Genomic DNA, 21,549 nt, shown 5'->3' on the forward strand with positions numbered 1-21,549 from the left:
TCTGCAACAAGAGAAGCCCACGCACCACAATGAGAAGCCCGTGCACCACGACGAAGAGTAGCCCCCGCTCTCCGCAACTAGAGAAACCCCACACGCAGCAATGAAGACCCAACGCAGCCAAAATAAATTAATGAATAAATAAACTTAAAAAAAAAAAAATCTAAGAAAGAGGCTACTACAATAGTCCAGGCTAAGAGTAAGAACTAGAAGTGGCAGTAGGAACTACAAGGAGATGAATATCAGAAATCCAGCAGGCCTTAGCAACTGATTAAATATGGAGAGTAACAGAAGAAGGAGTAATAGTTGATAACGCCATTAACAAAACAATGCAGTGGTCTCTTCTATCTTAAAACAAAACATAGCAAACAAATAAACATTGAAGAGAACATTCTCTGCATCCTACACTTGTAGCTAACGACTTGCTCCACTTCTCTGTTCACAGCCAAACTTCTCTAAACTTCTCTTCATTCACTGTCTCTGTTTAATCTCACATTTATTTTGAAGAATGTCTTTTGCCCCCAAATGCCACCAAAACTCCTGTTTAAAGTCACCAATAACCTCTATGTTGTCAAATCCAATGGAAATCTGTCTTCAGTATACTCAGCCCGTAAGCAGCATCCACCTCAGCTGACCACTCCCTCCTCTTTGAAACACTATTAGTGTAAAGTGGTGTTTAAGAATATAAACTGGGGACTTCCCTGGTGGCGCAGTGTTTAAGAATCTGCCTGCCAATGCAGGGGACACGGGTTCAAGCCCTGGTCCAGGAAGAAACCACATGCCACAGAGCAACTAAGCCCGTGAGCCACAACTATGAACCTGCGCTCTAGAGCCTGCGAGCCCCAACTACTGAGCCCATGTGCCACAACTACTGAAGCCTGTGCGCCTAGAGCCCATGCTCCACAACAAGAGAAGCCACCGCAATGAGAAGCCCGCGCACCACAATGAAGAGTATCCCCTGCTCGCTGCAACTAGAGAAAGCCCGCGCACAGCAACGAAGACCCAACGCGGCCAAAACAAAAAACAAAACAAAAAAAACCTAAATAAACAAATTTATAAAAAAAAAAAAGAATGCTGCAAACTGGAGCCAGACAAACCTGGGTTCGAAAACCAACTTCTCCAGTTACTACCCAGTGGTCTTGAGCAAATTATACAGTCCCTTCTTGTATCATTTTCCTGATCTATAAAATAGAGATAATAAAAGCACCTACTTCATAGAGTTACAAGCTTTAAATGAGTAAAAATACACTGATGGTTAGAACAGTGCCTGATAAACACTGTTTATCCTTTTTTTTTAAAAAAAAATCTTTTGGCCCCACCGCATGGCATGTGGGATCTTAGTTCCCCGACCAGGGATTGAACCCATGCCCCTGCTTGGAAGCGTGGAGTCTTAACCACTGGACCGCAAGGAAGTCCCCAAGGCACCACTACTCTTTTTTTTTTTTTTAAAGAATTTATTTATTTATTTAGGCCACACCAGGCCTTAGTTGTGGCATGCAGGATCTTCGTTGCGGCATGTGAACTCTTAGTTGCGGCCTGCATGTGGGATCTAGTGCCCCGAACAGGGATTAAACCTGGGCCCCCTGCATTGGGAGTGAGGAGTCTTACCCACTGGACCACCAGGGAAGTCCCAGCACCACTACTCCTGATTTTCCTCATATCCCTCTGGTCCCTCCTTCTCACCCCCTTTGTAAGTCACTCCCTGTCTACCCAACTTCAACTACCACACGTATGCCAGTAAGATCCAGCTATATGCCAATAAGCCCTTCCTGAAGCCCAGAACCGCAGCCAGTTACCTACTCAACAGTTCTACCGGGATGTCTCACAGGCACTTCACACTCAACCTGTCCAAACTTAACTTGAAACTGAACGTAAGCTCTTCCCCTCAAATCTCCAAACCTGCTCTTCCTTCAGTGCGCCCTGTATCTCAATAAAAGGACTGCACCACAAACCACTCACATGAGAAAAACGTGGGAGTCATGCTTATATGCACCCCTTAACCTCACCCTCCACACAACCAATGAACCAAAGTCCTTTGATTCCATTTCCTAAATATTCCTGAAGACCTCTATAATTCTGTCAGCACTCTCAACCATACTACCATCTTATCTTACCTGAACCGCAGTAGCCTCCTAATTGTTCTCACCAAATCCATTCTTGCTCTCTCCCTGATCCCTTCTCTACACTGCAGCTACTGATATTAGTCCAAGCATGTTATACTCCTCTGCTGAACTTTGCATTCCCACTGCCTTCAGAATAAAGCTCTACCCTTTGAGCCCTGGTCCAGGAAGATCCCACATGCCATGGAGCAACTAAGCCTGTGCGCCACAACTACTGAGCCAGCGTGCTGCAACTACTGAAGCCCGTGCACCTAGAGCCCGTGCTCCGCAACAAGAGAAGCCATCGCAGTGAGAAGCCCGCGCATCGCAACAAAGAGTACCCCCGTTAGCTGCAACTAGAGAAAGCCCGCGTCCAGCAACAAGGACCCAACACAATCAAACATAAATAAATAAATAAATTTATTTATTTAAAAAGAAAAGAATAAAGCCCTACTTGACCTGACCCCTGATTACCTTTGTCAGGATTTTAACTGTCTCCACCACTTACTTCCTCTCTCCAGTTACACTGTCCTTTTTGGTTTTGTTTGGTTGGTAGGCTCCTCAAACATGTCAGATTCCTTCCAACCTCGGAGGTTTTGCATATGATAATCACTTCTCCTTTTTGCCTGGTTACCTCTTACTCACCCTTCAGGTCTCAGCTTTAAAGGTTTTCTCAGGAAAAGTGTTCCCTGATGCCTCTTCCCACTCCTGAAGTTTAGATTAGGTCACTCTATTATACACTTTCATTGCCTCCTATATTTATCTTTGCAGTGCTTTGCATAACTATAATTAACATTATAAGTATTTAATGTCTGACTTCCCTAACAGACCGTAATCTTGATGATAGAGGGACCATGCCTATCTTGCTCATCACTGTATCCGTATCCCAAGTGCCCTGCATGGTGTCTGACATGTGGTTAAGTGCTTGTAATATTTTCTCATTCCTACCATAGGGCTTTGCATTAACTGGTCCCTCAACCTAGAGCTCTGCTGACCCAGATCTGGTCCCCCAAGGCCTTGACCTTCACAAGACTGGCTCCTCATCACTCAGGTCTCAGTTACAAACACCATCTTCTCAGGGAGCCTTTACCGATGACCCAACTCAAGGAGTGATCCCCACCCTACAAGTATTTCATCCCCCTCTTAATTTCTTCAAAGTATTCAGCACTACCTGAAACCACAGTTATTTGGAAGTTCTAAAAAAGCAAGGCCCATGTTAAGTGCCTGACACAGTGTAAGCACTCAGCAAACATTTAAGTGAATGAATCTCTTGAGTGAGAAAAGATGACTTGGGGAACACCCTAAATTCAACAGCAGAACATTTACAAACTGTGTTCCAACAAAGTTGAAAAAGAGGCAGTATATCTTAGACTGCCTACTATAAATCCTGGCTCTTTCCCTACTTAGCTGAATAACCTGGGACAAGTTACTTAACTGTGCTATGCCTCAGTCTCCAAACCAGAAAATGGGAATCACAGAACCTACCTCAAAGGGCTGCTGAAAATTAAATTAGTTAATATATGTAAAAGGTCAGTACCAAGCACATAGTATACACTCAATTAATGTGTGCTATTATTCATCAGACTGGACTCTTTTCTCCCTTTGTTTCAAATATACAAGGTGGCTTTCCCTTTATCTTTTTTTTGAAAGAAATTTATTTATTTTATTTATATTTATTTTTGGCTGCATTGGGTCTTCGTTGTTGCACGGGCTATTCTCTAGTTGCAGAGAGCAGGGGCTACTCTTCATTGCGGTACGCGGGCTTCTCATTGCCGTGGCTTCTCTTGTTGCAGAGCATGGGCTCTAGGCGCACGGGCTCAGTAGTTGTGGCGCACAGGCTTAGTTGCTCTGCAGCATGTGGGATCTTCCTGGACCGGGGTTCAAACCTGTGTCCCCTGCATTGGCAGGCGGATTCTTAACCACTGCGCCTTGAGGGAAGCCCTTCCTTTATCTTATCCACCCAGAAAGGGTCCCTTTTTTTTTTTTGCACACTGCCCAACTCCAAGAGCATCTTTCACATAGATTAAGAAAAGTGAATGGGTCCCTCAGGAATTGTGCAACATGGTAGCACCATCCCCATGTCCTAGCAACCCCCGCAATGGTGATGATCAAAAGAATAAGATGATCAAAAGACAATAAACACAGAGGTACTTTGGAAATGATTAAAGTACTATAATACAATCACCGTATTTATGAATCTACATTCTCTTGAAGTTACTGTCAGAAACAAGAAAGGGTTGGCTAGATTACTGCCCTGACACAAAAGACTTCGTAACTTCTGTGATCCAGGGATATAAAGAGATAAATTAAGGTTGGGGCTACCTTAAATTCACACTGAGGGCCACAACCAGCTCATGAGGTTGTTTCTCAGGAATGGCCATGGGTTTATTCAGCCACAGGGTAATCAAAAGTATTTCAATATTTGTTCACATCAACACCCACAGCTTTTAGCTCATTTTTTGCTATACTTCAAAGAGAATACCAAAAGATGATTTATGGTTATAACTTAACTATTCATCTCAAGACAGTGAGTACTTACTTTGGTTACCCAAATCAAGGGATCTTAGAATAAATTAAAAGGAATAATAAAGAAATCTGCAACTAGGTTGAGGATTTGCCATGACCATGAAGTTCCTTTTGCAAAAATTCAACAACAAAAAAACCACTTCATGCTTATTTGGGCAAAGCCCTGAGAAACACAATCTGAGATGCTTTCAAGATGTTTTGCGTTGGACTTAAAACTCTAAGATTAACAGCAGATAATCAGGATGGAAACCTAGAACCCATCTACTGGATAGCTCTCTTTAAATCAGAGTTTTCAATCTCACCCAATTAACACCGGATAATTCTTTGTTATGGGCAATTTGTTTTTGTTTTGGGGGTATAGTTGCTTTACAATGTTGTGTTAGTTCCTGCTGTACAACGAAGTGAATCAGCTATATGTATACATATATCCCCTCCCTCTTGGACCTCCCTCCCACCATCACCCCATCCCGCCCATCTAGGTCACCACAGAGGACCGAGCTGAGCTCCCTGCGCTATACGGCAGGTTCTGTTGTAGGGAATGTTTAATGGGGTGTTTTAACAGCATCCCTAGCCTCTACTCACTAACATACCAGTAGTACTCTCCTAGTCTGACAATCAAAAATGTCTCCAGATATTGCCAAATGTCTCCTGAGGTGGGGGGGGCAAAAATCACCCCCAGCTGAGAACCTCTGCTTTAAACAAATCTGTTCCAAATGTCTAAAACATCCACCCACATTCACTCCTCCCTCTGATCTTCCTGATAATCCAGACTTAATCCCAGAGTCCACCTTAATTCATTTGTCTTTGCTTCCAAAATCCTCAGAAATCACTTAGTACAACTCCCTCAGTAACAGGTCAGTTCTCTTGCTCAAAACTATAGTTGGTAATAGAATTGGTACTAGGACTCTGGGCTCATGATCCCCAATCAAGCACTCTTTTCCATCCTAACATGCTGGTATCTATCATTCACCAAGTTTTGTCAGTCCTTCACTGCCAAAGTGTCTTGCTTCTATCTCTTCCTTTCCATTTCTACTATCTATACCCCAGAGCAGTAGTTCTCAAACTTCTGCATACATCAGAATCACCTGGCTTGTTAAAACACAGATCACTGGGTCCCAACCCCAGAGTTTCTAATCCAGCAAGTATGGGGCAGGGCCCAAAAATATGCATTTCTAACTAGTTCCCAGACACCCAGATAATGTTTACTTTGCTGGCAAGTGGATCACACTTCAAGAACCACTGCCCTAGAGTTCAGGTAACCTATCACCTCAAGAGGTAATCTACTTCAGTATTCTTCTAGACACCTCCCTGACTTAAAACTACAAAAATATTACTCCTAAAAAACCACTTTGATCAAATTAGTGTTCAATTAAAAACAAACCACAGCTTCTAACGGCTCTCTATTTTCCATACCTGGCTTTCGTAATTGTTCAAAATGTGTTCCCTATATTATCAACACTACCTCCCAAACAAATCTTCTACTTTAGTCCTACTAATCTAACAGCCTATAGGCTTCCCACTCCATAGTAAAGCTTATGCTCTCTTTAGCTCCTACAAGACCACCCTCTTCCCTCCTCTTCTCTACCTACCTGAAGGAGGCCTTCACCACTGTATTTGCCAAAACCACTCATTTGGTCACTATCTGCTGCCTTTTATCTTTATGCTTTAAGTTTTTACCAAGTACTCACAGATAGAGAAAACCCCCAAGAATCTAAAATTTAAAACAGAAAACAATGATATGAGTGACATGCATAAATAAAAGGCTTGACATATACACAAACTGCATGAATATTGCTATTTTAATAGATCAAGTGCAGTAAGTTCAAAGTTCACAAAAAAGAAAGAACGCGCTAATTTTTAAAAAACATAATCAAATGTTAGCTGTCAAATATTTGTAGCTATCTCATTTAGGATATTAAGCAGATATTTGTTAGGAAAGAAACTGTAACAGTAGCCTCAAAAAAAGATGAAGTACTCAGTTTACAACTTCCTACAGCAGGAGTACCTATCATTTGTTTTCTGTATGAAGTACACTGCAAGAGAGATGATAAGGTGTGAAAGAAGAAACACAGGGTTCAAAGTCTGGTTCCACCCCTTACCAACTCTGTGATCCTGGTCAAGTCAAGGCAGCTCCCTAAGCCTCCATTACCATAATAAAAAAAAATTAAGGTTTGAAACTATACCATCTACCTTACAGGGCTGTTTTGAAGATTAAATAAGGTAACGCATTTTAAAGAACCTAGCCTAGTATTTGACACGTGATAAATGTTTATTGAATTTTAACCTCTGTTGATGTGAAAGCACAATGCAAAAACACTGTATTATCCCAAAAATGAGATAAAGAGAGCACATTAATAAAACCTGACTAAGGATGTCCATTCCCCAAGAAGAAAAATAAAAAGGAACATAAAATAAGAATGTTATGTCCCTCTGCATGGTATACAGCAAATGTATCCATTCCCTGACTTAATGGTCAAAACCAAGACTTTTTTTTTTAACATCTTTATTGGAGTATAGTTGCTTTATAAGGGTGTGTTAGTTTCTGCTTTATAACAAAGTGAACCAGCTATACATATATCCCCATATCTCCTCCCTATCCCACCCCTCTAGGTGGTAACAAAGCACAGAGCTGATCTCCCTGTGCTATATGGCTGCTTCCCACTAGCTATCTATTTTACATTTGGCAGTGTATATATGTCCATACCACTCTCTCACTTCGTCCCAGCTTACCCTTCCCCCTCCACATGTCCTCAAGTCCATTCTCTACGTCTGCATCTTTATTCCTGTCCTGCCCCTAGGTTCTTCAGAGCCCTTTTATTTTTTTTTTTTAGATTCCATATGTATATGTTAGCATATGGTATTTGTTTTTCTCTTTGACTTACTTCACTCTGTATGACAGACTCTAACTCCATCCACCTCACTACAAATAACTCAATTTTGTTTCTTTTTATGGCTGAGTAATATTCCATTGTATATATGTGCCACATCTTCTTTATCCATTCATCTGTTAATGAACACTTAGGTTGCTTCCATGTCCTGGCTATTGTAAATAGAGCTGCAATGAACATTGTGGTACATGACTCTTTTTGAATTATGGTTTTCTCAGGGTATATGCCCAGTAGTGGGACTGCTGGGTGGGTCGTACGGTAGTTCTATTTTTAGTTTTTAAGGAACCTCCATACTGTTCTCCATAGTGGTTGTATCAGTTTACAAAAACCAAGACTTGAGAGTAACACAAACACCGTCGCTTGCAACTTCACAACTTTAAGGCTGTCTTAAAGTCAGCAAAAACCTTAACATGGAGGGTTTAGGACAGGATTTGAGATAGGAAACTTAAAATTCAGATTGAGCTTTTCCAGTTAACTAAATATTTTCTTATTTGTTCTAATGGCTTAAATACTATAAATGTGTTCATGTGGTATGTGTGCTAAGCATAAGTTTTTATTTGTTAGAGCTTAGGCCTTCTGGTTCTTATGTATACTACAGAACCCAATACCCCGATATTTTGTTCATCCCTGTATACCAAACTCTCCTCCATTCTAGTGATCTATTCCTAGCAGTCAAGAAAACTCATAGCAAAGAAAAGTAAATACTTATGAGGGCTTTCAACAATATCAACAAATACTTATTAAGCATTTTCTACATTGCAGACTGAGAGTACTTTCTTCTCTCTTTTCGAGGCTAATTATTGAGCACTTTCTGTGTGTCAGGCACTATTCGAAGCATCCAGTAGACACCATAAACAAAAACAAAGTCCCAACTCTCAAGGAGCTTGTACTCTAATGGAGAGATATGCACAAACAAACTTAAGTATGGTAGTGATTAGTGCTCAGCAAAATAAACAAGAGAAAGTAATGGGGCTTAAATACAGCCCTGTATTCTGGGTCCCCAAAATACGGGTAACTGTGGAAGACTGATGTGTAAGTATAAAGAATTAGCTCCCTCATCACCTGCATTTTGAATGCCAAAAATGGGCAACAAGTTTTTCCTACATCACCAGGAAGGAGACTGCAACACTCCGAACAATGTACTCCTCCACCAATAGAGACTGACAGTTAAGTCTAATGGAATAATGATAAATAAGCAAATTCAACAATTTAGACCATCTATAATTTTTTTTAACTGTTAACAAACTATGGAAAAAACTGCTTAAAATTAGGTTTTTATTTTGCCTGGTCTATTCCTGGGCAGAAAGACCTTAGAGCGGGGACATTCAAAGTGCGACTGTTTGTAAAAGGGATAATCTGTTCATCGCTCCTGAATCTGGGGAGACAATTTTAAGGATGACCCAAAGAAAGGTGAGACTATCATAAGGACTCAGTGCCCTCAGTTTCTTGCAACAGATAAATGATTTAGCTATTTCAGAGGGAATCATATGTAAGGCACATTAACAGGATTCAGCATCCAGTAGTATAATAACATCCTTTAGAAAATCTCTTAATCTTAGCATCAAGATTGACAAGCAAGCTGAATTCTCAAGTAAATCAGCATCTCTCCCTTCAGATAACAGCACTAGGCTTAGGTGAAGTCAAGGGAAAAAAATATTCAGGTCATATAACTTCTTTTACCCTGAAGTATATTGTCTTCACCTTCTTTTACATTGATTTAGGCGTTCATTTGTTTCTACAATTGCCTTTGGCAGGGGTTAGTGAATTTTTTCCATACTAAATGTAACTATACCTTAAGCATTTACTTCAGATGCACATTATTTTGCCCTTGATTTTCTTCTATGCAATAATAAGGATTACTCAGAATTGGTGTGATTTCAAAAACTTAAAAGATCATTGACTACAATTGCTGAGGATTTAACTAACATTTTAGATTAAGAAACTGTAAGATATTATGTTGAACATTCCCTATAAACGAACACTTAAATATACATGGCTGTGACAAACATTCAAAAATACTCCAACACTTTGGCTCCTGAAACCAACTGAAGAAAAAAAAGTTCTAAAATTAGTACCTGTCCATGTTCCTCAGTAAGGTCCTACATCTTAATTTACTAGAAATACAGAAATAAATCATCGTTACCTCAGGATAACCAAATATCCACCCATCACCAAACTGAATCTTCTATCCCTCTCACTTGAATACCTCCTCAACTATGTCAACTTCCCATGGAGATCTATCTGGCTTTCTTCTAGGAATCTATACACAAAACTACTAATCTTTTCATTAAAAACAAAACAAAACAGTGGCTTGTTTAAAAAAGTCAAAACAGTGTTTACCCTCCCTTATATTCCCTACACTGCAAAGTAAGTAAATGTTCTAGTTCCAGAAAGAAGAGCTTATGCCCCAAATCTACACGTACATACCAAATTCAAGGGTATAATTCTCTTCCACATGTAATAGATAAATATTAGTTTGACAAAAGACAGCCAATTTTTAAAAACTAGCTATGTCTGATTTTTTTAAAAATGGCTTGTCACAAAGATGATACAAACATATCAAAATTTATCTCATCAAATCTAGTCTGTGAACTTGAAATAGCTATGTCAGTTAAAAGCATTAAAAAGGATCTATTCAATCATGAATAATACATATTCTTATAAGTAAGGATACAACTTTTTTTTTTTTTTTAAAGATAGGTAAAAGGTCCTCAATATTAAAAAGTCACTCTTGTTCTGAAACGAGTTTGGCCTCAGACTGTTAATACTGGTATACTACATTTTCTCTCCCAAGAGGCTATTTTGAAAGTATGTCACCGAGGGATAACCATTTAGGTTTTGTCCTCTAAAACAATATGGAAGTAATAGCCAATAACACTATAATCAATGCACTAGGTAATTCAATTCAATTTGACAAACATATAGTATGAGACCACACAAAGTTTAATCACCAAGCCAAATTAGCACACCTGTCATTTTGTATCTCTTTCAAACTTTACGTTCCATGGCCAGTAACTGCAAAACAAAACTAAATTCTATACTTTGACTTACTTTAAAGAGATACAGTGTTATAGCTACTGTAAAAATTAGCCTTTATGCCTTCATGTTAGTCTTAAAATTCCTCAAATATATAACTTCATCAATAGAGAATTCTGTAATATAAGCACTTGCCACAGAGACATTAAAATTTTGGTAGGCAGGGCTTCCCTGATGGCGCAGTGGTTAGGAATCTGCCTGCCAATGAGGGGGACACGGGTTTGAGCCCTGGTCCAGGAAGATCCCACATGCTGCAGAGCAACTAAGGCCGTGCACCACAACTACTGAGCCTGCGCTCTAGAGCCCGCGAGCCACAACTACTGAAGCCCGTGTGCCTAGAGCCCATGCTCCGCAATGAGAAGCCTGCGCACCGCAACGAAGAGTAGTCCCCACTTGCCGCAACTAGAGAAAGCCCGCGCACAGCAACAAGACCTGACACAGCCAAAAATAAATAAAATAAAATAAATAAATTTAAAAGTTTGGTAGGCAGACTGCCATTCAAATTAGCCACCAATACGCTCTCATATCAAAAGTTGTTACGGAAGGAATTTACACTTTGAATATAATTTTGTCATGTAATTTAAAAAAGGAAAACAGACATCAGTCACCCTAAACTCCAAGATTATTGCCCAAAATTCTAAGTGAGAAAGATTCTCCCAAAATATTTGCTGTACCCTCTTACACAACACTGCTACAAAAGCACATAAACCAAAAGAAAAAATATGCTAGATAAGGAAAAGGTTAATGTGTGCAACAGGTAGCAATCATTTTACAATTAAAAAAAAAAATCTTACCAGGACAAAAATCACAGATTCCTTGGATCTCCTTACCACTACCTCCCTATCTTGTTAAAAAATATGAAAACTTGCTTTGAAAGACTGGATCCCAAGATCTCTCAGATATTTATGAAACAGCTCAGCAATTCTACCAGCCTGACATGATAAAAGTGAAAATCCATATAGCAGTAACTAACCGAGAAAAGAGTTTTGCAGCATCTTCTTTCTTTTCCCCCCAAAAAACTGAATTCAAGAAATGTCAAAACAAAAATAAATCCTAAACGTACAAAATTCCACTGATGATATACTTTATTTCTAAAAGTTAAAGAATTATAATGTCAACACACAGATTAGGAGACAAGAAGCAAATCTCTGAAATAAAGCTTGCCAGAACATATTGCCTACTGGATACACTTGCCAATACACACCACACCTTTTCAACAGTCACACTGGGGCATGGCGGGGGGGCAACGCTCGGGGGAGAACAGCCTTTTCTCAAAGAGTCTGGAGATTATCAGAAAATGAATTAAAGAATCACTCTTTTTTCCTCCAAATTCAGTCTAAAATGCAGAGCCAAATAAAACCAGCATAAATTCCTTTAGTAATTTTCTAGGTCTTTCAGTTCACCAAATTTTACATAATGCATACAGTTCTGTGGCTTTCCTCATTCCCCACTCTACAAACATAAATTCAAATTTCTGAAACGAATATATGGTGAGAATATTAATAAAGCTCTCTTTGACTAGGGAAAACAAAAATCAAATTCTTAAACTCCAGTAGGGAAACCTTGAGAGGAAAGCGGGGGCCTAAAGGACAAAGTATTCATATGCACATACAAGCTAATTCCTTCCTAATCATTACTAAGTAAAAATGTATTTCTATAAGATATATCACATACATCCCTCCCAAAATACAAAATACAGAACTTTACCAGCATCCAGTATTCTACCTTCTCTCAATCAATCCCCTTCAACCCTATCAGTGTTAATTTGTGTTAAAAAAAAAAAAAAAAAAAAAAAATCCACAGTTCCACTCCCCAGCTCAAAGCCAAAAATCTTGGTACACAATAATCTAAAAAAATTATACAGAACTATCCTTCCTCAAACAGTTTTGCCCCTCAAATTTACATTCAAATCTAACTTAATCAATTAGATTTATTACAATGTCAGTATTGCAAAATTAGGAATCCTTGTCACACTGTAATCCACAAAATCCTTTGATTTACAACGGTTTCAGCAGAAGTTAAAAGCTACCTATAAATCCATTTCCAAATAGGATGACTACTAAGACTCTAACTACTTGGCCTAAAATTCAAATGAGATACTAATACACCTTCCCTCCTCTGGTGCAGAGAAAAGCCACCTGAAAAGTTTTAATCACAGTATGTTCACAAATGGAAACAAAATAGTTATTCTGCTTCAAAATTGGAAAAAAAAGAAAAGAAAAGAAAAAAAAAAGACAAGAAAATACTAACCAATCTCTGGCTGTAACGAATCCTTTCTTCTTCGGGTTCCATCTCTCACTCTTCTGTTGAAATTACAGAAAGAAACCACTCCAGGGCTGCCTTCCTCTTCCTCCTTAGGAACCAGATTGCAACACTAAAGAATAATGATATGAGCAGAGATGAGAACTCATCCTCGAACTCAACCTTTCTTTCCTCGGAATGAAGTGTTTAGGATATGTGTAAGTTAAAGGCTTCCTGAGAAATCTGGTTCCTCTTCATCAGTTTGGGACCTCTCAGCTCTGGGGCAAGTGGTTCCATGTCAAGATCAACATTAATCACATTACAACTGTCTGAGGCCTATAGGCAAAAGAAGATGTTGGTTTCAGTTCCTTACTGATGGGCTATACCACTTGTTTCTCCCCACAGGATTACAATACGCAAGGCTCCCCTTCATGGCAGCATTAGCAAAAAAAAAAAAAAAAGAAAGAAAGGGGCGGGGGACGGGGGGTGGACAGGACTTTTCTCTCTTAGAGAGCTGGCCAGGTGAAGCAGCCACTGAACTAATCCAGATCCTAACCAAATTAGTTCTCTCTCACCCGTAATTAGAAACTGAAGAAAAGGACAGACTGACTATATAAGAAGAGAACAAGAAATCAGGATTTAAATAAAGACTCCAAAACAATTTCCCATACACCTCTAGTAAATCCGTATGCAATCGTCGCCTTCCTTCCTAGACTCCCCGGATCTTTTCATTCCCAAACCAACCCTCCACCCCAACACAAGATGTGTACAACTCTGAAACAAATTCAAGGGAGTTGCAAATCAGACACAAAAATTTATCAGATCTTTCTGTATAAAGTAATAAACGATTTTACCTAGAGACGTAGGTAAAATTCATCTTTTCCAAACATTAAAGACCGGTTTGCGCGACGGCCGATCCCTAATACCAAGAAAGGTTTTTCCTTTTCCTAAATATTCTCAGGGATAATGGCTTCCATAGAGAATGCAGATTTTTTTTTTCTTTTTTGTAACTACATTAAGGCCACGTTAACAGCATCCTTTCAAAACTGCTACGAGACCACTGGACCTAATGACACAGTTTGCAAGAGCAGTTCGTGGCAGAGCCCTCCTGGAGGAAGCCCTCGCCCCAAGTCGGGAGGGAAACCGTGTTTGCACCCCCTGGGCGAAGACCGCCCGGGCTTGAGAGCAGCCAGGGCCGGAGAGGAAAAATGGAAAATCTCGCCGGGTTCCCCCAGGAAAAGGCGTTTCAATGGTTCGTTCACCCATCGGAAAAAGAAATAGAAACTTTACATTAAGTCTTTAGATAACACAGCGAACCAAAACTTCCAAGGGGGGGGGGCGACAGGAGGGGGAATCTCACCGGGGATTTTGCTCGTGAGTTCTTGTCCAAGTGAGAAGTAAAAGATTCCAAACACTGAGAGGAAAAATTAAATCCCAAACGTCGTCTTCGGGTTTTTTCCGTGGATCAACCCAGTATCCAGAGGGTCACAGCGACCCGGAAAAGAGAGGAAACAGTTGCTGAATCAAACCTCCTCTTCTGGCTTTGGAGACCGGGAGTCTGAGGCGTCAGGAGAGGGGAGCGCGACCCCTCGGCGCCGAGCCCGGGGCGCCCCCGCCTCCCCCGGGCCAGCGGTCAGCAGCCCGAGCCCGAGCCCCGGGCCAGCCCCGGCCGCGGGGCCGCCGTGCCCGAGACAAGCAGCCGCTCGGCCACCTCCGGAGCCCGGGAGCGGCGGCCGATCAGCTGAGACCGGCCGACCCGAGGCTGCCCGCGCCGCCCCGGCCCCCCGGAACGCGGGCCCCGGCCCCGGGGGGCGGAGAGGGCGGGAGCGGCGCGGCGCGCCGGGCTGGGGGCCCCGGCTCCCCTCGCGTCTCCCCCTCAGCCCGGGCTCCGCGCTGCGGGACGAGCCCCCGGCTACTCCCCAGTCGCAGAGGAGGGATTCCGGGGGATGGGCCCCCTGGCGTTGCCCCTCCTCCCGGAGCGACCCCTGCCCAGGATAGACAGAGCGGCGACAGGCCCAGCCGCTGGGAAGGTGCTCTGCGAGCCGCAGCCGCCGCCGCCGCCGCCGCTGCCGGGGAGGGGTGTTGTTTCCCTCACACAGGAGGAGCCGCTGAAGCAGCCGCCGCCATTTTGAACCCGTCAGACTCTCACATACACACAGCTCCTCCGCGGCGCACTGCGCAGGCGCCGCCTCCCCACCCCTCCTTCGGCTAGCGTCTCCACCCCCCACCCCCCTTCAAGCCTCTCTTCGCTTCTTACCGCTCTCCGGGGTGCACGTGAACGCGCACGCGTCACTCCCCTCTAACGCGGACACTTTGCCGGCGCGCGCACGCGCGGATGCGTCGGCCTCGAATCGCCCGCGCCCCCGCGACGCCGACGCGGCTCCCCGCCCCCCCTCGCGTCAGCCTGCCCGCCCTCCCGCCGGCCCACCGCCCCCGCTCCCCGTCGGCCTTCTTCCAGGGCTCGGGCCCGGCCCGCTGCTCGCGCCTGCGCGCAGGCCACCGATCCTCCTCCGCGCGCGCCCTGCCCCCCACACGCCCTCGCTCGAACACACACTTCGCCTCTGTGACCCCGCCCCTCGCCGGCCAGCTGCGCCGGCGGCCCTCCCCCACCTCTTCTGGGAGGGTGGTGACCCCCGACCCCCCACAAAGCACAACACCCCCCCAAGCAGAGGGGAGAAGCGCCCCATTCCCCTTCAACCGCCCTCTGCGCGAGTCAGCCCGTCACAGTCGCACAACCTGAGGGCCGGGCGGCCTGGGCGAGGGCAGCCGTTGCCCGCCTCAAAGCGGGGTCTCCCGGGGTCAGGCTGCTGGGCCCGGCCGGCCAGACTGCCCAGGGCGAGGGGGCGCAGGGAAGGGGCGCCTTCCCGCCGGCTGCCCTCCCCTCGCGCGCCCGCCGATGGGCCGAGGCCGGCCTGCCCGCCATCACCGGGCAGGCCCTGGCGCCCCCGCCGCGGGGCCAGCCCGCCCTCGGCTCGGGGGGCTCCTCAGTGCAGCAGCCCGGCCCCGCCTCACCCACTCCTCGCCGCTCCGAAGGGGCAGGAAACGGGAGTAGCATGTCTGTCCTGGGCTCGGCTCCCCCGGGGGAGCTCCGGGCGCTTGACAAGGGCGTCCACAGGTACCAGGCGCGGGAGTGGTCGCCGCGACGGCCCGGGGGCGGTGGCGGCCGGCGCGCCCACCGCGGGCCCGAGGCGCCCGGGGAGGTGGCCCTGCAAGCCCCCGCTCCTCGGCCACGCTCAGGTTTCCGCAGCGCCCGTGCCCCCGGCGGCCCGGGTGGGACGTGACCCCGCCCCCGGCGAGTCGGGGCGCCCCCCATGGAGGGGTACGCGAGCCGTCCCCAGCCCGCGGGCCGACCCCGCCGCCCCGGGCCGCGGCGGGCGCTGGAGGCCCGGCCGGGAAGATGTCTTCTCTCGGTGCGCGCAGCTTCGCGCGAGGGTCAGCGACGGGGCAGCGGCCGCCGAGCCGCGCCAGCCCTGCCCACGAACGGGCTCCCGCGGCTCGACAGCTGCCCGACGGGCTAGCAGGCTGGGGACGTCGACGGAGCCCGGCCGGAGGTATCTGAGCAACGCCATGCGAGCAGCCCAACCGCAATCAGGGCATTTCCCCAGCCAATCTCGTGCTTTGGGGCCCGTTTAAATTATAAATCCCGTAAAGGACCGTGGCTTGGGCGTTACGCACCCGGGTCAGCTCTGTTGGCTTCACTACACTCTTGCTGAGAGGTGTCACACACATCCTTTTTCTCCCTGCCTTGGTTTACTACCTTTTAAACTCTTGATTCCTGGGATCCGGGAATATAGGAGAGAGGGAGGGCATGGAGTGAATCATATAACTTCCACGAACAGCATGGAACTCTTTTAGGAATACGTTAGAGAAAGACAGTAATTGAAATAATGATATCTTCTATTTCTGTCAACGTTTGGACTCTAGGGTAGAGGCAGTATGTAAACCCAAGGTATCATTATTTATTAGCACATGAGGTTTTTCTACATGCAAACTTGGGGAGCTTTACAGACATTCTCTGCTTTGTCTCACAACATCCGTAGGGGACAAGCTAAAGTGCAGGTAGCATTACACTCATTTCAAAGATAGACACTTGAAGTACAGAAGGGCTAAACAGCTTGCATGACTACTCTAACAGAGAAGAGTTTAGTGCTTTGCCACACCAGACTGCAACTTCTCACAAACAACACAAAAGGTTTGTTAATATGGTATCACCCTCTTGCATTCCAGTCACTGGGAAATATTCTTTATTCTAATACTAGTTTTGTTCAGACTTCTTAGATTTTCAGAGCAAATGAAGAGCTTCACCCAAAATTATCAGGCCTAAAGCCTAAGCCTTTCAGACTATAGTAAAATATATTTAAAAGGCAGCAGTCTTTAACATTGACACTACCAGATGCGATCCCATAGGCATCTGGCTCTCTGCAGGTATAGAAAAAGGCAGCAGCTTGTTTGTTTTGTCTTTAAGAAGGAGAGAAAGACTTTTGCCATTGTCAGATTGAGTAAGTGTCAGGCCTCATTGCTATTTGCAAAATAAACGGCTTTATTTCCTTCCCACTCATCCCTATAAACCCATGAGATACTTGGGGGCAAAAAGAGAGAGAAGGAGGTCTCTAGCAGAAACTCAACTTGGTCTTTAGATCCAGGACCCCTTAAAGTAATTAACCATCAGTGAACTGAGTTGCTCACCTTCAGATAACAGCTGCCTCCTACAGGTTTAACTCAGGTGGGTATGCTGGGACGAAACCTAAGAAGGCTCCAAGAACAATAATAGTAATACTTACTTTGAACAGGACTGCTAGTAAAGGTTTGTCAGATTGCAGCCAGCTCTTTTCCAGTTGAAAACCATTTGTTAACTAGTCTGCACTGGGCGACATGACGTTTAAACATACACACAGTGGTTTCTCCACAGGCAGGCTTTGTTAATATTCCAAAGCAGATGTGCAGGGTGAGATAAGAGATAGGCAGATGGCCAGTGATTCCCCCCCTCCCCACAAAATCACAATGGCTCTGGTTGGCAAGGGCATATCATGAGGCTCACTGCTTTGCCCTAAAAGAGCCATTTTCAAGGAGAACAGAGATTGGGGATTCCCCAAGAAGGCCGCTAGACCTGTGAACAGCTATTTGACTTCACCTGCAGCTGCAGGGAGAGGGGGAGAGTAGTAGATGGAAAGAAGGAAAGAAAAATTCCTTCTAGAAGCATTGAGAAGAGAATCCCTGACTGGAATAAGCTGGTGCCTTAATAAGATATTAACAAACCTCTGCTTTCTTGAGCAAAGCTAAGACCCATCAAATGCTGAGAGTCAAAATTCAGATCACCCACTTCCTTGGAGAGACTTTAGTGAGAGAAAAGAGAACCCTGTAGTCTGGTCAATTAAGTTAAGCTATTTCTGATTTCTCTGCACTCCCTAAATGTTCAGGAGGAAGTAGGGATGTCCCAAACAGTGTAGGTCTAAACTAAAATAGAAGAATTGGTCTTGAAGAGCCCCTGGGAGGTAGCATAGCCAGTAATTAAAAAGTTTTGGCATGAAAGACAGAAGGTCTACTCTGCTGGCTACCAGCTAGTCAGTCCTAATGAACTCCTCAAAGCCTGGGTTTTTCATCTATACAGTGGGAAAAATACCTAACTCTCAGGATGAAGTGAATAATGTCTTAAAGCCCAGTGTCTGACACATAGTAGCCATGGATTATGAGCATTTACTGTGTTTCTGACCTCCAGTTTCGAGGAAAGTTTTAAGTACAGATGCTTCACTGTTTAAGCAAATTTAGAGTGTAAGGAGTGACTTATTCATAGCTTTTCCTCTTTCCTTTCCTGGATCCTACCTAGTCTCTCCTCTCCAACCCCTGGTGTCTCTGATCTCCAGTTTTCTCTCGTCCCTGACTCTGTCTGCCTCTCCCTGATCATCACCTGATCATCCTGAGGTCTCTTTCTTTTCATCCTTCTCTCCATCACTCTGCTGCTCCCCACCTGCTGTGTTCATTCCTCTCTCCAGCCATGCCCATGTCATCCACTCTGTCATCAGCGGAGTAGACCTTGCTTGCCCACTTCCCTTTACCCATGTTTGGTGCACCCTAATCATGTGCTCTCTAGTTTTGTAACTTAATCATTTCCTGAACATCTTCTTCCACCCCCCTTCACTGGACTGTAAGTTCCTTGAAGGCAGGGGCCAGGCCACATCTGAGTCCCTCAAAAGACCTTCCAAAATCAATATCAGATACTTACTGTGTCAACCCTAGGAGGGATAAAAATTAGGTGTTGGGTGATTGTGAATTTTAAAGGATAGAAAGTTTTCTTTTGAGTCTGAAAGTAAAATCTGAATTGATCAAGAAAAGAAAGGAAGCCAGAAATGCCCTGCAGTTTCTTGTATCGTTGAACATCAGTGGCACGTGAGATTCTTTTAAATTTCATGGAACACGGTTGACCCTTTCCTTGGGACTATGGGACAAAAGCCCTCCCTGGCCCAGTCTCTCCTTGCTGCCATTTTCACCAGGCATTTGGCCTGCTTTTGTGCAGACCCACCTCTCCTGAGTCATGGGGTTGACTGGCTGTGGGGCAGCTGCAGCAGCATCTGGGATCCACCCGCTCTTTTAGCAGCCTTAGCTTTGCCTTGGGGCCAGGCCACCCTCACTTCCACTTCTAAAAGGGAGAGACTTCCTGCCCTTTCCGAGAGTGGGCCTGAAAGATGCTGAGCCCTGTGCCTCATGACACCTGTATTTGGTAGGGGGACGTTTCTGTCACCCTAGAGTTCCAGGGTGTGTTTGCAGCCCTGTGCTTGTTTGCTGGCATCTGGTGACGGCTGTTAGCTGTGGGGTGCCCCAGCCACATCCGCAAAGGGCTAGTTGCCTAAACACTTAGGCCTGTTCCTAGATCCTCCCAGAGGGTCTGATCTTTGCCCATCTTCTTCGAAGGCATTCACTGCCTTTTGTCAGCTTCAGTTAAGTCTGGTATTGTTTCAGCTGCTTTGTGAGGGGCCTTACCAGCTGTGTGTTATTAGTCCAGTCCCTTAACCTATAAGGAACTTCTTTCTTTAATAAAACAGAGATCATGACTCCTGCCCTGTTTCCTCCTAGGATTATTGTGGAGTCAAATGGACTAATGAACAGCTTCCTATGGAAGCTGGAAGACAATATATTTAGAAAGGATTGGGACTTCCCTGGTGGCGCAGTGGTTAAGAATCTGCCTGCCAGTGCAGGGGACTTGGGTTCGAGCCCTGGTCTGGGAAGATCCCACATGCCGTGGAGCAACTAAGCCCGTGCGCCACAACTACTGAGCCTGCACTCTAGAGCCCGCGAGCCACAACTATTGAGCCCGCATGCCCCAACTACTGAAGCCCGCACGCCTAGAGCCCGTGCTCCGCAGCAAGAGAAGCCACCGCAGTGAGAAGCCTGCATACTGCAACGAAGAGTAGCCCCCCGCTTGCCGCAACTAGAGAAAGCCCACGCGCAACAACGAAGACCCAATGCAGCCAAACAATAAATAAATAAATAAATAAATTTATATATATATAAAAAAGAAAGGATTGCTGGTTCTACTATTTCTTTTTATTTATTTATTTTCCTACAAGAAGAATTTGTTTTGTTACTGAGTACTTTGTGCTTAACACTAGATTAAGGGCTTGGATGGAAAAAGGAGATTTGAAAATTTAGAAAGCTTGGCTTTTACCCTTGAAGGCTTTGTATCATGGAGGAGATGCCATGAAGATATGACATACTAAGAGAACGTTGGTCATTACAGTGAATCACTGGAAGATAATATAGACAATAAGAACTGGGTATAGAATTCCCCTTGGCTGTAGGCCCCATGGAGCAGGAAGTTTTGTTCATTTTGTTCATGTTCACTGATGCACGCCCAGTGCCTAGAACAGTGCCAGGCAGAGTCGGCACTTACTCACTCATTGGTGTTTATTGAATCAATGAAGAAAGCAGTGATGTTTCTGAGGGACAGAAGAGTGTGAAGGCTGCAGGGCTTTGAACGCTTGCAGAAAAGTTTGATTTTGACAGAGTAAGAGAGGCACATATGTTCTGCAGCAGAGAGTTGGTGTAATAGCAATTGTTCCAGGTAAACTGTTCCTGCAGCTGTCACTTCAGCTGGAATAGAGGTGATAGAAACTAAAACCCCTACTACTGCAAACCGAGCCAGAATGTAAGTTTGCAAATCTTAGGCCAAGTACTTCACCCTCTTTATTCCAGCTTCTCTTGTAATCTAGTCTTTCTGTTCTGCTTATCTCTGCCGTCTCCAGTTTCTGGTGTCCTCTATAGAGTCCATATCAGAGCACAGCTTTTGATGTAATATTATAGACTTAATATCTCCAGCCAACTTTTTTTCAAAACGTTTCTTAATTATACTACTGTTCATTATCTTTGAAGTATGTAATTTTAAAATGACAATCTCCTTTTTTCCCAAAATGCTCGCTAAATATTTAAACTATGAAATGTATTCAGTCTTCTTTTTCTTTCTGGCTAAATCTATTTTTACCCTCTCTGGGGGACTGCAAGAAATTATTGACTGCGTTTAAGGTGAGATTTCCACATTATATTTTTTGCAGCTATACTTGATTTGCCACGGCTTAGGGTTCATGTTTTGATTTGGTCATAATTACTAGATCTGCTGCTACTGTTGATCTAATTCTCTTCTTATTGGTAAGCTGCATATCCTTAGTTAACTTTCTATTCCTGTATAATTTTATTGGTATAAGGAATGTGGGAGATACTAGATCTATACCTTAGTCCTTTATTATTGAAACTGCTTACAAGATTTACACATC

The 21,549-nt window shown here is 44.3% G+C and overlaps 1 protein-coding gene across 1 annotated transcript in view; it reads right to left on the bottom strand.

Moving 5' to 3' along the window:
* Positions 1-14,913, bottom strand: part of KDM2A (lysine demethylase 2A) — a 104,980-nt gene extending 90,067 nt beyond the window's left edge. Inside the window, exons 1-2 of the mRNA XM_007171047.3 lie at positions 14,148-14,913; positions 12,797-12,920 (exon numbers count right to left, since the gene is read on the bottom strand). Coding sequence (XP_007171109.1) covers positions 12,797-12,838 — 42 coding nt within the window. The 5' untranslated portion in view covers positions 12,839-12,920; positions 14,148-14,913. The remainder of the gene's footprint in view (positions 1-12,796; positions 12,921-14,147) is intronic.
* Between the last annotated feature and the right edge of the window lie 6,636 nt (positions 14,914-21,549).

The sequence above is a fragment of the Balaenoptera acutorostrata genome, chromosome 9 (assembly GCF_949987535.1).
Source record: "Balaenoptera acutorostrata chromosome 9, mBalAcu1.1, whole genome shotgun sequence".
Taxonomy (NCBI): Eukaryota; Metazoa; Chordata; class Mammalia; order Artiodactyla; family Balaenopteridae; genus Balaenoptera; species Balaenoptera acutorostrata.